Source organism: Medicago sativa, chromosome 1, assembly GCF_051527215.1.
Source record: "Medicago sativa cultivar Bolivia chromosome 1, Bolivia_mono, whole genome shotgun sequence".
Taxonomy (NCBI): Eukaryota; Viridiplantae; Streptophyta; class Magnoliopsida; order Fabales; family Fabaceae; genus Medicago; species Medicago sativa.
In genome coordinates this window covers 80,189,436-80,206,299 of record NC_140749.1, presented here as the reverse complement: position 1 = coordinate 80,206,299, position 16,864 = coordinate 80,189,436, and the positions used below count along the sequence as shown (strand labels likewise).

Here is a 16,864-nt window from a genome sequence, read left to right as displayed (position 1 = left end):
TGTCAAGAAAAATTATAAAGCATCTTTTAAAAATAAAATAAACTTATAAAGCATTGTATTTTAAGAAAAAATTATAAAATAACTTGTTATTTCTTATTGAATAATTGTTATTTCTTGACATTCTATGGCTTTAAAAAATAAATCTAGTTTGCTATATACTTTTAATATGTCAGTTTTTTAATTTTTAAGTGGCCGAGTCATCGGTTGAATCCGATTTAATATGATTAAATATCTATAAAATTTAATCGTATGACCGAGTCATCTAGCCGAGTTATCCGATTTAATTTGGTTCAGTCATGCGGTTCAACCAGTGACTCACTGGTTCGACCATTAACTCATTGACCCTATACCCCTATCGAGTCGATGACCGAACCGAGTTTTAAAACTATATTATAAAGTCTCACACGGTTTGGGCATTGTGGTTTTTGATCAGGTGGCCTTTCATTTGCAGTCGCAGATACTTGTGTCTGATCTATCTCTATCTCGTAGGTTATTATGTACAAATTGTAATCAAGCACTTTGTTGATTTCATCATATAGGAAAAGCTATTGACAGTGGCAGTGGATCCACTACAAGTGTTAAATGTCTAAACTTGAAAATGCATTTTTGACAAAGACGTGGCTTGCTGATTATTTAAGAATGAACCCACTAATTATTATGTTTGCTATATATGGGGCAGTCGGCAAATCCTATTTTTAATTAAAAAAATTACAAAGACTTTGGAGATAAGACATCACTAGTTTCCTTTTACTTAACGATTTTAGAATAGTTGCTGGTTTTTTTAGAGGAGAATAGTTGCTGGTTGTTGGCCTATTTCTAGATTCACTTAATATAAAATGTATGCAGTCAAACCATGATTTTTTTTTTCTTCTTCTGATGGGTATATTATTATAAACTTAAAGGATTTAAACTAATTTCATTGACATTGAACAAAAGAGAAAATATTTTATTTTGTGAAATTTTTTTGCACAACTTTCTTTCTCATATATTTATTATTGACAACGAACTAAAAGATCTTGAACCTCTCGCGAAAGAATTGCTGCCATTAGATATGCATGGATGGAAATCATGGAGGGTTAGATATAAAATTGAGAGAGTGCTACAGTTACAAAAAAGAAACTTCCAAAGCGGTCGGGATGATTTCGGCATAAAGTTTCTCGAGAGAACAAGCATTACCGATTTATTATATACTTACTCTTTCTTTTTCTTCCTATATTGCTTTTAACCAACAAAAAGAGGAAGAAAAAAAAAAGAATGTTGCACTAAAAATTATCACAAAATGGTTGTATAAATATCATTAATCCAAGAAAAAAATTAGTATTATTTTACTTCACCACTGATCTATTTTGGTAGGTGTATTTTGAAATTGATTGTATGAAATGAAAATTTGAAATCTCACATTAGATATCATAGTATGAGAGATACGTAGCTCACTTGGTTGAACTAAGAGACTAAATGAATTAAGAAGTTAAAGATATCTAGTGTTCGACAAAAAAAATACTAATATAACAATTAACATACTAAAATTTATCATTGAAAAAAAATGTTAAGAGTACAAAATAACATACTAATATCAATTAAACTCTATTATTGTTTCCTGGTTACCATATTATCTATTAGTATGAAGTTTTCACTTTCGATTAGTAATGAATAATTTATGTCGAACCTCTAACCACTTGTGTAAGGGGTCCAAGTCCCTTATCACATGAACCATTCTGTTGTTCGTCTATTATTATTTTCTTGCTACATGAAAAAAATATTAATAGCCTTGGTCTTTGTCGAAAAATGTGGGTTTTTTTTAGTTTGGATTGAACCTTTGCCTAACTTATTGCATAATTATAATTTCTTACCAACATGTATATATAAACCCAATTCAAACTACGAGTGAGTGAAAAACATGTCAAAACAAGATGGAAAATTGTTGCTTTTGTTGAGGGTGTTAATTTGCATTGTTATTTGGTCCCATATGTATGAGTCATAACATGTTAATCGGACCAAGTTAAACATTCTCTTGGAAGGTTAAGGGTGTTAATTGTACAATGCTTATAGAAGGATAAGTCAAGTTTATTTTACATATTAATGCAATATAATTATATGAGAGTGATCAATACGTAGATCGTATGTTGGTTCTCTAAAAAAACGTAGATTGTATGTTGGTAAATGTCTCATCTTTGATTAGTTTGGGTCGCCTGTTTCAATATGGTCCCAATGTTTGTTATTTTTGTATATGGGTTGAGTATCTCCTCACTATTCTATTTATCATTTGCCTAATTTTAAAAACTTATATAATAAGTTTTTTTTTTTAAAAATGGGGAAGGAGGAATTTTTTTATTAAACATAGTGGCACTAATGGTCATTTTACCACCTTGAGGTCAATGTTAAGCTCTTACTAACACCTTTAAGTGTTTATTTGTAAATTTAATTTATATACATGGTTGACATAAATACTTTTTGCACATCATAATAGTTAGATCAATAAAAAATATAAACTCAAATATATATGATTGATTGTAATTTATTAACACGGTAAAACTTATCAAAATTAAACACATTTTTTTTATTTTGGCTTCTTATATGAACTACCTGTTATTTTTCCCCTAAAAAAAAACTATCTGTTATTTTTAGTTTGTAATCTGTGAGATAGAAAGTAGAAAAATGTATATGATGATATGAATCCAAAAAAGGATGAAGTCTTCATGTGCCTAATATATAACCAGTAGGGTTATTATGATCACGTGAATGCACAAAATGTATTTTATTAATCTTCAAAGCTAATCTTCCAAACTCATCATATATATTTAATTATTATGCTCCAACTGAAATCTTCCCAATGTGTGCCGTGCCGTCTCAGTTATGTTTCGTTGAGATCACTCACCTACGCATTATAGAATAATATAATGATTTCTTGTTCACTTTCATGTATCTTTACATTAACGAAATAACCAAATCATAATAATCACCAAATTAAATTTGAATGCCCTGAAAACATGAAAATGCATATAGTAGTACTATTTACTTTCTGTACAATATCTCATGCAATAGTGTATCATATAGTATGATACTACACAAAAGTATTATGGTCAATTCTGGTCCCTGGTTTCATTAATATCGATCAATAAGCAGACAATGATGGAGATCAAAAAGAGAAAGTTAACAAAACAAAAAAAAAAAATATATTAATTTAGTATATAGCATCGTGTTACCAGGCAGAACCTCGTTCCCCTGAGAATCAGAGGGTTAACACAAAAATAAACTGAGAATTCAATCAATGGTGTAACGGGTTTGGACCAGTAGGCACACGACGCTTCTCAACCCCATAACGTGGATCGATCTTTGTGTCTGAAGGATCCTTCTGCACTGCAAAACCTTGAGGATGATGATGCTTAAAGAAAGGAGAGAAGTGAAATTTTTTTGCTAGAACTTTTCTGCTGTGATGAGAGGGTGATGAATGATGACTTGCTTGTATGATTTGTTTCTTGTAGATCTTTGAGTACTTGAGATTGTAATACTGATGAAAGAGCAAAAATAGAAGGGATAGCCATAGTAGAATGTGAATTACTTGATAAATTTTGAAGGCCATGATGATGGAGGAAGAGAAGGAGGTGGTAAATGGTGAGAAGGGGAAGCATGGAGCATGAATTAAGATATGGAGGAAGAAATACTCTTAAGATAGAAAATAGTTTTTGAGTTGATGGAGTTTTGACAACTTGGACTTGGTGGATTAGAATGTGAGATGAGAAATGAGTGTGAATGCCCTTTTCATATGAAACATGAAAGCTTAGAGTAACATTTTGATGCTATAATCTCAATGAGGAGAGTGAGGAATATGAGAGGTGGAAATTAATAGTACTTCTTCCAATGAATGTTTCCTTAGAAATAAAGAAAAAACTTTTATTATCATAATGTCAAATGTCAAATCCGAAATTATGCACTATTATTTTGCTTATTATTATTCACAATATATTCTAGATGCACCGGGAAAATGAATAAAAAGAGATGATTGGGTGTAAGGAAAGATCCATGCTGGTTTTGAGTGTATTGCAACTCAATAAAAGGGTGGGGAATGTGCAATCTATATTTTCTATTGGCAAAGCAATCTAAATCTAAGAACTATTTGACAAAAGGTAAGTTCATAAGTGACGGTGCAAATTGAAATATTGCATAAATGTGAAAGACAAGTTTGTTGGATAGTTCATAGAGTGTCGAGAGTAACAACGGACTAATAATATATGCCTACTAAGAGATTAAACATCACATGATCATTATACAAATCATTAAGATACGGGATATATGAACCATCTTTCTTTAATATTCAATAGTTAGTTCATCCATATTTGACGTGAGACTAATCACTCACACTTGAACTCTGATGGAGAAATGTCCGAGCTCGAAAGAGCTCTTATCAACTAACATAGCACATGAAGCAAAGTTAGGAACTACAAAGAAATTCTCAAGGCCATCCGACCTATTCAACCTTACGATAGACATGTTAAAACTTGTAACTTACAAGCTTAACAAACAACCAAGAAATCTAAAAAATTATATATGATAACAAAAAGATGTCTTCTACCGCACCCCTTCACTATAAGCTCAAGGGCTTCTTGCGAATCTAACTCAACAATCTCCTTCTTATAACAATAATCTAGAGCTAACTTTAGTCCGATGTGAACTACCCAAAGTTCTTCCATGACAATGGAACCATCAATATGATTACAAGAAAACCCAAAAAAAAATTCCCATTTGAGTTTCAAACTCCACAGTTTAACTTTTTTTTCCCATCGGCTAGCTGGTTGAGTTACGTACCTATATGATTTTCTTTTATATTAGTTGTTTTTCTTTTGAAGTTAAATAATTTTTTTTCGGGTTTATCTAACATATGCAACATTACACATGTTAAAACAACTAATAATAGTAACTTTTTTTTAGAAAACAACAATTATTTATTCAAAAAATTTATATTTAATATAAAATATACAAGTTTCAAAACAAATTTTCTATTTTAAACTTCTTATCATGTGCAAATTTGCACATCATAGAAAAACCCGTTTCTATATTAACTAAACATTTTTCAAAATTCTTTTTTTTTTTTGACAAAATTTTTCAAAATTCTTTGTTACTCCTAAGTTTTGTCGGGTACCATACATAACTCTGTAGACAAAATTAATTCATATTTTAAATTCTTTTGAAAATAATGAAATAATGAAATAAAGATGTTTCTAGGTGCAAAGTAACGTCTCATATCTTTTTTAATACATTGACTAGATCATTTAATATTTTTTGTGACATTGACTATCTCAAATAATTTTAATTTCAAAAAACTTTTGATTTTGGCGAAAGGGTTTGAGATGGTGAAAGGCTAGGGATTTGAACTTCCTTTTTAACATCACAATAAATTATAAATTGGTCAACAAAGAATTAAACACATTACTAACGATCACACCTCCCATTAAAATTTAAGTAACTAGTATGGAGCCCGTGCCAAGCACGGGTGATTATTGTTATTTGCATTTCGCCAATTCCTTGTTAAAATAAAAAGAGTTAACATTTGTAATTAAAAAAAATATACGATGTATATTGTGAGCTATTTAGGAAATGGAAAATATTTGAGAGTTATTTGGGTCCTACTTACAACACAATTGTAGTTATGACATTAATGTCATTGTGGGATTAACGAATGGTGTGAAATAAATCAGATTCAAATATTGTTTCAAAAACAAAGTAGGCTCGTTTGTTCAACCCAAATACACTTGAACGATGGCAACCAAGATTTTGTGATTTGTTTGAAATTGAAGGCTAAGATATGTAAAGAAATAGTGAATTGGATTGTTTTCTAATATTTGGTGACTTGACAATTACCTGTTAATACACACAAGTTTGTTGCAGAATTGTAAACGTGTATGAAATTGATTATGGATATAGATTTGTAGGCATGTTGTAGAATTTGAATCAAGATGTACACAAGTAAAATAAAATATTAAATCCATGCTCAAACCAAATTGTCTTCAAATCCAGGATCACTTTGTACCATATTCATTCTTGGTGTGAGAATTTTGTCGCATGCACGGCAGTTGCCCTAAGCAAGTTCATGGCCAACTCATTGATTGTTATTCTAGTTCCATGCATAACTCAACTGTCTAATCATTGTGTTTTATTAGCATTGCATGATATCATTTCAAAGCCTCAACTTCTGGTTTGGAACACCTGAACACTTTGTCAATCAAAAACTCATTAGCATATGCATCACTTTTTTAGCCTCAACTTATGGGAATACCTGAACAATTTATGCAAAATGGATTCCACGATGTCAATAAAAACATGCAGTTAGGACGAATTAAAACGCCCGATCGAGATCGAACAGTTTAGAGAATATGCATGTTGATTTTGTTATTTTATTATTAAAAATATTGAGCTTGAATCTGCACCATCCAATCAAGATCCATCGTTCCACATCGTACAACTGCATGATTGTAGGCTTTTATTGCTTGCAGAGAATCGCGGTCCCACTTTCTGTCATTCAAAAATTCATTATCATAAATCATCTTTTTTTAAAGCTTTAACTTGTGGTTTGAAATACGTACGTGAACACTTAATGACATTCAAAAAGGCATTAGTAAACTATTCAAGGTTGACTTACAAACAAAAGTCGAGCTGAAATATTCTTTCTCAATCCCTGAGATTAATTTTTTATGAGTTATTCAAGGTAATAGTATAATCAATTCAAATATGTATCTCTCATACCCATAAATTAAATCCAGGTTCAACAAAATTGTATCTATCATACCTTAATAAGAGTAAAGTTATTATAAATGGCATCATTGCATTTTAACGTCATGTGTTGGTTTAACAAATTGTTGAAAAATTTATTCAATAAAAAATAAAAGAAAAAAAAACTATATATGATGTAGACAAAACATCTATCCTTCTTGTCCATGTGTTGCACCATCATTAGCACCATGCAAAGACACACCAATAGTAGACTTATATCAAAATTTAGAGATATACTAACAAAATGATCATAGGTAGTCAAAAGTATAACATTGAATAGAGAGAGGAATACATCTAACCAGATCCATCATATCTATATTCGTAGATACAATCTTCTAGTGAAGGTTACTTGCATCAAAAGTTTAATTGAAGGCTTGTTATAATCCTCTATCTATGTCTAAATCACATATAGCATCGCATAACACTGAACCTTTAAATGATATAACCGTATACATAGGCGGAGGCTTGGCTACCCAGTTTTTTTTTTATAAGATAGTGTATTTTTATGTTTAGCTACTCTAATGATGTAGATTTAGTTATGCCAAATGTGTTTATTTTTTAAAAGTATTAGAAGAAATATGAAAGACAAAATTATCACTTGATACTTATATTTATTTTTTTTGTTTTGACACTTTCAATCTCTATGGTAACTACGCATAGAGTTTTCCCAACAACAATAGATGTAAAAATCATATTCGTAAATATTTGTTTTGCTTTTTCTATATACCATGCCCCTTCGTAAAATTTTGGTTAGATTTATCACTGGTAGTATAGTGGATAACATGACAACCGTTATTGCAAAGACTAAAAATAAAGTACAGAGTAAACATAAATAATAATTAAAAAAATACATCAAGATTAAAGAGTCCTTCATAGTTAATAATTAAAGATCCTATAGTACAAAACAATATAACTTTGAACATAAAAAGGTTCAAATAGACATACATATCCTAAAAAAAAGACAACAATTTAATGAAAAATGATTTGAGAAATTTCTCCTGAAAACCCTAATGTTGGGTGCTATAACGGTTTGTGGCCACAAATTGTAGCTGCAACAACTACTATTGTTGATGGAAGCATGCAAGCCAAAAGCATTGTTTCTGGACCCTACCACTATTGCGTTATCTCGTTGTAGTAGCGCTAATGTCGATATTGCTCCCACAAGCACCCTTTATTTGTCTTTCACTTACTTTCATATATAGTTCATTTAGTAGTTTAAAATATATCCGTAAACAAACTTGTATGGTAGTCCAATGTTTGAACTAACTGACCACTTCTACCATAAAGAGTAAACCTTGTCCAAATCAATTGGAAATTCCAGTGACAAAAATGTAAAAGCTCTCATCAGTATCATTGACTTGATTCTAATATGAGTCACTTTTCTACTTGTAACATAAAGAGTAAAGTTACTTTACAGCATCATGGTTATAAATGTATTTGTCAAGAAATTAATTAGCTATTGTACATAAAACTTTAAATACTTTAAATAGTTTATGCAAATGAAATTCAATAAGACTACAATAACATAAGTACTTATAACCATGAATAATGTAAGCAACGACAATGTTAAGTAAAATTGTTCCATAAGTAACTTCATTATATTATCAGGCTACAAAAACACAATATTGTAAAGAAAATGTGAAAGATTATTTTTAGAAAAACTTTTAATTGCCTATTAGTAGTAGAAAATATGAACATGGATCATAACCTGTACAAAAGAAGGATTACTTTGACACTTTCAATTGTAAAACTGAATTTATAGAATCGACCTCAAATATGGAAATGAGAAAGTATCACTTAAAATTAAATGCATTTATGTTTCGTCATATTATATTGTTGTGCACTAACTTGCTAAAGACAATTTTAAAAATAAAGATTTGCTAGAACATGTCCATTTGCCGAAACAATATTAAAATGAATCAATTACATTAAATTGCATTTACGTTCCATTAAAGATATTGAAAACAAATAATACTGATATCGATCATTCTACCAAAAAATATCGATTTATTAAAATAGAAACATTGCATTCTACCAAAAATACAATTAAAATAAATTTCACTAATATAAACAATCCGAGAAGTGACTCATATTAAGAACATTGTTTAAAATACATCATAAGAACATTGTTTAAAATATAAATCAAGATTTTAAATAAATAAAATTTTCCTAGATTTCAAAAAGATAGTAAATTGTAATTAAAAAAAAAGATAGTAAAGAATACAAAAGGGACTTGGTTGCATGTCCTTGACCTTGCAGAATACCATATTTCAGTTGATACTTATACTTCTACGAACTGGCCTTATTAAGGGGTTCATATATCACTCTTCTCTACTTCTCTATTGTAGAAGGTAGCAGTAACACTAATGTCTTTGATACTCCCTCTTGGTCAAACAAATTAAAAATATTTACTTCACATTATCATTGAAGCTCAATAAAAAGAGTAAAACCAAATATAATAACCTTGAATAATAAATATAAAGTGGAAACACAGCTAAATAAAAAATATTAAATTTAAAGAATACTCAGCTATGTCACTACTATTTTCCTATCAGATATAGAGAATATTCCTTTGATTATAATCGTTGTCATTTAGTGTCGCCAAATTTGAATTACTCTCTGAATAGAGTAATTTTATGTACCATTCAGATAATGCTAGTTTTTTTAGCCAAATTTAAAATCTGTTACTTTGACTTTAATACGATTTGATTTGCATATTAATTATCTATGAAGAAGAACGAATATTGCTTTGATCTGAATTATCCTTAAAAAAAATTCCTTTAATGTGAATTAGAAAACTATCAAATGCAAATTAGGCCAATAACATTCCTTTGTAGGTATAGTTTCTCTATAATTTCCAATAAATATTATTTCGTAAAGTTTTCATCTTTGAATTTGAAGCTCTCTATCAACTTCACATTATTTTTTAAATGGCAAGTATTTATATTTATATACTCCAACAAAAATATAAGACATAGAAGGAGAGTGTGAAGGATCATATATATTAGATCAAGGGCAACTACATAAATGTGTTGAACACCTCATATTTGCCCAACAACTTAGAGTAATTGACTCTAATTTTTTTTATAGGAATTAATTTTTTTAAATAGATAATTTTTGTGATCAAATATGTATAATTATATATTATATATAAATAATGAGGATGCATATATTGACTCCAAGAGTAAGTTGATAGACTTATTTTAAATCTCTACCTTTCATCTTATTTTAATCTAATGGTTTAAATGTTAGTTTTAATTGTTAATAATGTGCCCATCTTTTTGGATCTCCTTCCTAAAAAATACTTTCTCCATTTTTTTTAGTAAAATACTTTCTCCATTTATTCTTTCTTAATTAATTAATGTCATAAATACCCCTGCCAATTCTTTCTTTTTTTTTTACGCACCTCCACCAATTCAAAAAATGTTTCTGATAATATATTTCATTTTGGTTTGTTTAAACAAAATCAAAAACGTTTTTTATTTTTAATCTTTCTTTCAAACATTACAGCAAGGTTGCACTTTGAATTATAAAAATCAAATCTGATTTGAGTGGAAGTGAAAGCCACCACTCTATATAATGTTGTGATTTATATGATTATAACCAATCAAAAGAAATTGGGCGTATACGAAATCAATCGGGCGAGTTACTTATCGAATTGAGTTGGGGTACATAAGAATAAGCATAAACATTATTGAAATTGAAATTATTGATATTGAAGCATAAGAAAAGTGGCAATGATTTCTAAGGTTTATTTTACGTGCCTTATATAGGCCAAAGATTTACAAAGTCTTTGAATGCAGAGTTATGGAGAGCTTATGTGCTTGAATGATTAGATATGGAGAGGTTTGAATTTGATTTTCATAGAAGGAATGGTGAGTGGTACAACCAATTGAATAGGTAAAAAAGTCTTTGAGTATGATTTTTTATAGAATTTAATGTTGCGCTGAAGATATTTTTTTTTGAAGGAAACATGCTTATAGCATTTCATTGATAATAAGAGTCTCAATACAATTGGGTATTTCATAATAAACTGCGGAACTAGCGGAACACGTGGCCTCTCGTGCAAGAGTATGAGCCACCGCGTTGGCTTGTCGCCTAACAAACTCCACCCTAGAGTTAGAAAATAAAATACGAAACAAAGAACGACAGGAAGATATGATACAACCAAATTCAGACAAGTCGTTGCGAGTAGACTGGAAGGCATCAACTGTTAACTTAGAGTCTGTTTCAAAGTCCACATTATCGAGCACCATGTCACTCAACCATTGTAGTGCAGCGTGCAGCCCTAAAGCTTCACCCACATCTACTGAAACAGTACAGGGATATGTAAAAGTCTTAGCCAGAACAAACGTACCTTCCGAGTCGCGAACACAGACGCCAATACCTGTGCGGTTAAGATGAGAAGAAAAGGCTGCGTCAATGTTACATTTGTATCTACCTGGCATAGGGGACTGCCACAGTGTTCTATTTCGTTGGCGTGAGTTGGAGGTCCCCATATTCACGGCCAAAGGCTGCTGAGAAGACGAGTGGGATGTAGGAATTTCCAGCTCATTCGCTAGATGCCAGTCTGTAACCATGTTCCTAGCACGCTCTACAACCTCCGCACTTGTTTCTGTAGCATCATCCCAAACTTTAAGATTGCGGTGTTTCCACAAACTCCACATAACAGTTGACAGACGTTGGGATAACTCAGCAGACAAATTCTCTAAAAGGCATGCGACACCTTTGTCTAACAGACGAACACGCGTCGGTAAACATCCTCGACACATGCGCCAAATTAAGTTCTTAACCTTCGGTGGAACTTTAAGGTTCCAAATTCCAGTCCAATACCCCGGACGCCATAAATGGGAAGAATCAATTAAATCTGTTACACATAACCTGTAGGCACTACGTACAGAGTAACGTCCGTGCCTTTCTGCCTTCCAAATAAGTCTATCTTCCTCGACCTGAGAAATAAGTGGCGTATGAAGTATTTTATCCGCAATATCCACACTAAAGACCTGTCTAACTGCCTGCTCATTCCAGCTTTTATCTTGTAGATTCATCAAACTATTAATAGTGAAATTATGAACGAAGTGAGCACCTGTAATATCACTGCTAATGCACTCCCCATTCGTCAACCAAGGTTCATTAAGAATGGGAATGGTAGCACCTGAGCCTATGCTCCAACGTGCTCCCCCACGTACTATAAATCTAGCGCGCATGATGCTACGCCAAACATAGCTCGGATTATGTCCAACAGTAGCCGTGAGATAGGAGCCAGTCGGGAAATAACGAGCTTTAAAAATGCGAGCAACAAGAGAATCTGGTTCCGTAATAAATTTCCAACCTTGTTTCCCCAACATAGCTAAATTAAAAGCAGAGAGATCTTTGAAACCCATACCTCCATGAACTTTTGGTGCCGACAGCTTCTCCCAATTCATCCAATGAATCCCTCTATGCGTTGTTTTACCATTGCCCCACCAAAAAGAATTCATCATCTTTTCAATGGAGTCGATCAAAGTACTAGGTAGCTGAAAAATACTCATCACATAAGTGGGAATAGATTGCAAAACAGACTTTATCATTACCTCACGACCTGCTTTTGAGAGGCACTTACCACTCCAAGAATTGATTTTCTGCCAAACTCGATCCTTAATATATGCAAAGGTGGCTTTTCGGTCACGACCTATCATAGAAGGTAGGCCCAGATATTTACCTGTGCCCAGAACAACCTGAACTCCAAGAATGTCAGTGATAGTGATTTTAAGCTCGTTAGGGACATTACAGCTACAATAGATCTCTGATTTTGGCAAACTGATCGCTTGACCCGAGGCGACCTCATAAGTGGATAGTATATTTTTCATAATGTGTGCATGCGCCTCAGTAGCTTTAAAAAATAGAAAATAGTCATCAGCGAACAAAAGATGAGAAACATAAGGTGCTTGACGACAAACCTTTGTTCCTGTAAGGACTCCTCTCCTCTCAACATCTCGGATGAGCGCTGATAAGCCTTCTGCGCAAATAATAAACAAATAGGGGGAAAGAGGATCCCCTTGACGAAGACCACGTCCTGGAATAATAGGGCCAACCTGTTCACCGTTAACAAGCACAGAATAATCGACTGACTCTACACACATACGCATCCATTGAATCCAACGCTGATGAAAACCCATTTTATTTAAGACAGCCATCAAGTAATTCCAATCCATTCGATCATAGGCTTTGCTAATGTCAAGTTTGAGAGCAACATACCTATCTTCCCTGCGTGTCTTAGCTTTCATGAAGTGTAGAACTTCAATGGCTACCATAGCATTATCTAGAATGGAGCGACCAGGAACAAACGCAGACTGGTTATCAGAAATGCATTGAGACAACACGTTCTTCAACCTGTTTGCTAAAACCTTAGATATAATTTTATATAGCACGTTACATAGTGCTATTGGTCGCCAATCTTTCATGCTAACCTGCGTAGAACCTTTAGGAATAAGTGCAATGTTAGTAATATTTAAATCAGGTGGAAACTGTCCTGTATCTAACCAGCCACAACATTCCTTGAAAATATCATCACCACATAGAGTCCAAAAGTGTTGGTAGAAACCCGGACTATATCCGTCGGGGCCGGAGCATTTGTCCGGATGCATAGAAAAAATAGCAGCTTGAAACTCAGCCTTTGTAAAAGGTGCCGTGAGTGTATCATTATCAATAGCAGAAATGGAGGTATTAATAACATCAATTACAGAAGATAATTCACTGTTTTGTTGTTGGAAAATATTCACAAAATAATTCCGCGCTACTTCTTGCATACCTTGTTCACTAGTGACGTTATTACCTACATCATCTTCAAGAGAGATTATGCGATTTACCTTTTTCCGAGATGTGGCGGATGCATGAAAAAATTGTGTTACGATCACCATCCTTGTACCAATGAGTCTTCGCACGTTGTCTCCAATATGCGTCATCTTGGGATAATAAACGCTGCATACGTTTTCTTAACTCAAGCATACGGACCTGATCCTCACCAATAGCTCCTAGTCGTGTTTCGTGTAATTGTCTGCGACAAATTTCAATATCTTTTTTTAATTTGTGACAATGAGATTTTTTCCATTCGCACATGTCCTCCGCACATGAAGATAATTTTGGAAGAAGAGTACTAGTCGAGTAAACCTGCCAAGAGTTAGTAACAAGTTCCTTAAACCCCGGTTCTAATTGCCACGCATTTTCATAACGAAAATGTCGTTTAGGAATATGTAACCGAGGTGAAGGTGAAACATTTACAAGAATAGGGTAGTGATCGGAGGAAGGTGCCACAAGAGTCTCAACAGTAGCATTCGGGAAAATATGAAACCATAAATCATTAGCAAGGGCACGGTCTAACCTTTCTTCCACCGCTCGTGGAGTACCAAGACTTTTAAACCAAGTGTACGGATAGCCTTCAATCGGGACATCAGATAAACCTGAATCAATTACCGCTTGACGGAAGCCATTTATAAGCCAATGGGGTCTGAAGTTACGTCCCCTTTTCTCACTGGCATCTAAACTGTCGTTAAAGTCTCCAAAAATGCACCATGGACCTGAAAATTGAGAAGAAAGTTGTCGAAGAAAATTCCAAGCGGCTGTTCTACGACCTCCGTTAGGATAGCCATAATAGCCGGTGACTCGCCAATTACCAAGAGTGTTGTTAACAATTTCAACAGTGATGTGATTGTTAGAAAAATTTACAAGCTGACATTGCAAAGATTTTTCCAAAATAAAGCTAAACCCCCGGATCTACCGGTGCGGTCTACATGAAAACAAGAGTCGTAACCAAGCAAAAAACGAAGTTCTTCAATTTTATTTCGGTGAGCTAGAGTCTCACTTAGGAATAAAAGATCCGGATTGAAGTGTCGGACTAGGTACTTAAGGTCGGGAATTGCACTCGGGCTACCTACACCCCGGCAATTCCATGCTACTAGACTCATTTACCTAGGCAGGCCTGATCATCAGGGCCTGCCATAACAACTTGTTCATCATCTATAGGACCAGCAGTTACATACATATCATCATCCCCCCCCCATGACTAACATTTGATCTTATTACATCATTTCCCACAACCCCATCAGCAGCAAATGGTACTTCATTCTGACGGTTCAACATACGCTTCCTTTTCTTCAAGTCCGAGCCACTTTCCTCTTGTACCTCAGCAGCGGATTCACTGGAGAATGGGACAGCAGGTAAACCGAGCACCAACGGACGGTCTGGAAGCAGACTAGAAGCTGTTGTACCTGTGGAGGAAGAGGCCAGCAGATGCACCTTGCAAACAGAATTCACACCATTACCTTTTTTAGCCAAAACTGCATTTTGGGCAGCAAGCACATCTTGTTTCATAGCAGTGAGTTGAGACTGAAAAGCAAGCATACGGTCATTAAAATTTGCATTATTTCCGGTGCCTTCAGCAGTAGTGGTACGGCCAGTAGGAGCAGCAGCTGTGTGAGGAGTTTGTTGCGACATGGTGGCAGGAATAGGGTCCTGTAACCAACGGTTAGTAGCAGCGGTGCCAATTCTTTGTGAGGTAGGCTTTAGGTGCGGTCCCCAGTTACGGACTCCATCATCAGATTCAAGCTCAAACAAGTCCGGGCACACCTTGTCAGTATGTCCCAACAATCCACACCTGTGACAAAAAACACCGAGTTTTTCATACTTAAAAGTAACATTAACAAAATCTCCATTGGTAGCACGAACGCGCCATGCTTGTTTCAATGGAACAGTGACGTCGATAGCAACTTTGAGTCTCATATAAGAGCTATGGATAGTGTTGCGACCATCATAGACTTTGAGGTTACCTAGAAAACTCCCTATACCTTGACCTACCTTAGGTTGAATGAAACCAAATGGTAAACCGTGAACCTGAATCCAGAACTCGATATGATTCAACGGGACAAAACTCGGGACAACACCTGGGGAGATACGATCCATAACAATATGAAAGTTATCATAAAGCCACGGACCTTCATCAAGAACACGGGCAGCATCGACCTTATGGTGGAATTGGAACAAGTAGCGATCAGCCACAGATTTGGTGATCGTGACCTTTTTGCATGGCTTCCATGCACGAGACATACGCTCGCTGAAATAGGCAAATTGGATCTCGCGATCAGCCAGGACTCGACCTATGAGACAGTGTTCAAGGACAGCAGCGGTTTCGGGTTCAGACTCTAGGTTGAGGACGAGACCTTCCTCAGACAAGGTGAGACCGTCAAGGTTCAGGTTGGTGGGATCCATTGAATCGGTTGACAGAGAGATGACAAACGTGGAAATGATTGAGGAAACAAGGAAACAGAGAAGACACAATTTGAATCGCATAAACTGGAAACAGACAGACTAGGGTTTGTGATGCATACAGACGTCTGTGAAGCAGAAGTTTATAACCAGACTTAGAAACATCTAGATCGCGGATCAGATGTGGAGCAGCTTCTCACGAGGAAGATCCGGCCCAGGTGCGGCACAGCCCAAAGGAGGGTGGCGCTAGGAAACCCTAGGAGGTGGAAACCCTAGGAGACCGAAAAATTATCTCTCACACTTATGATACTAAAAAATTGAATGCTGCGCTGAAGATATGAATGCACTGAAAACTAATTTTCATATTGTTGAAAGCTCATTTCCATGTGTACTTTCAAATTTCAAATATTTGAATTAGTATCATTAATTAATTGTAAAAAAGCCTAGAACCATGCCACGTGTACTTGAGAATAGAAGATGCCTGATTATTATTTATTTATTTTTCTGACAAAGGTCTGATTTGTTTATATTGTAGATTTGTAATAGTAAGATCATTAAAAACATTTGTAGATGATTCTTCTTAAATACAATTTTATGCACATAGGATTCATAATTATTTTACTTTGGCCCCCAATTTTTAATTGCTTGATTTTAGTCCCCCAAATTTTACGGTTGTTCTATTTGGCCCTCCAAATTTCGTTTGCTCGATTTAAGTACCTGAGATTAGTCCCCTTTTTGCAATTTCTAGTCTCCCATTGTCATTTTGACTAAAAACAATGCTGTGACATTTTAAAATAAAAAATTTGTGTTTTTTTACAATTTTTTTTAAATATATAAGAAAAATGTCAACACATGACCT

The 16,864-nt window shown here is 34.0% G+C and overlaps 1 protein-coding gene across 1 annotated transcript; it reads right to left on the bottom strand.

The window, feature by feature from the left end:
• Window positions 1-10,742: 10,742 nt before the first annotated feature.
• On the bottom strand, window positions 10,743-16,008 carry LOC146957951 (uncharacterized). The gene is made up of 3 exons (XM_085751345.1): window positions 14,812-16,008; window positions 13,662-14,472; window positions 10,743-13,579 (listed from the first exon to the last, which is right to left on the bottom strand). Exons 1-3 carry the CDS (start codon window positions 16,006-16,008, stop codon window positions 10,743-10,745), a joined length of 4,845 nt encoding a protein of 1,614 aa, XP_085607471.1.
• Window positions 16,009-16,864: the final 856 nt, after the last annotated feature.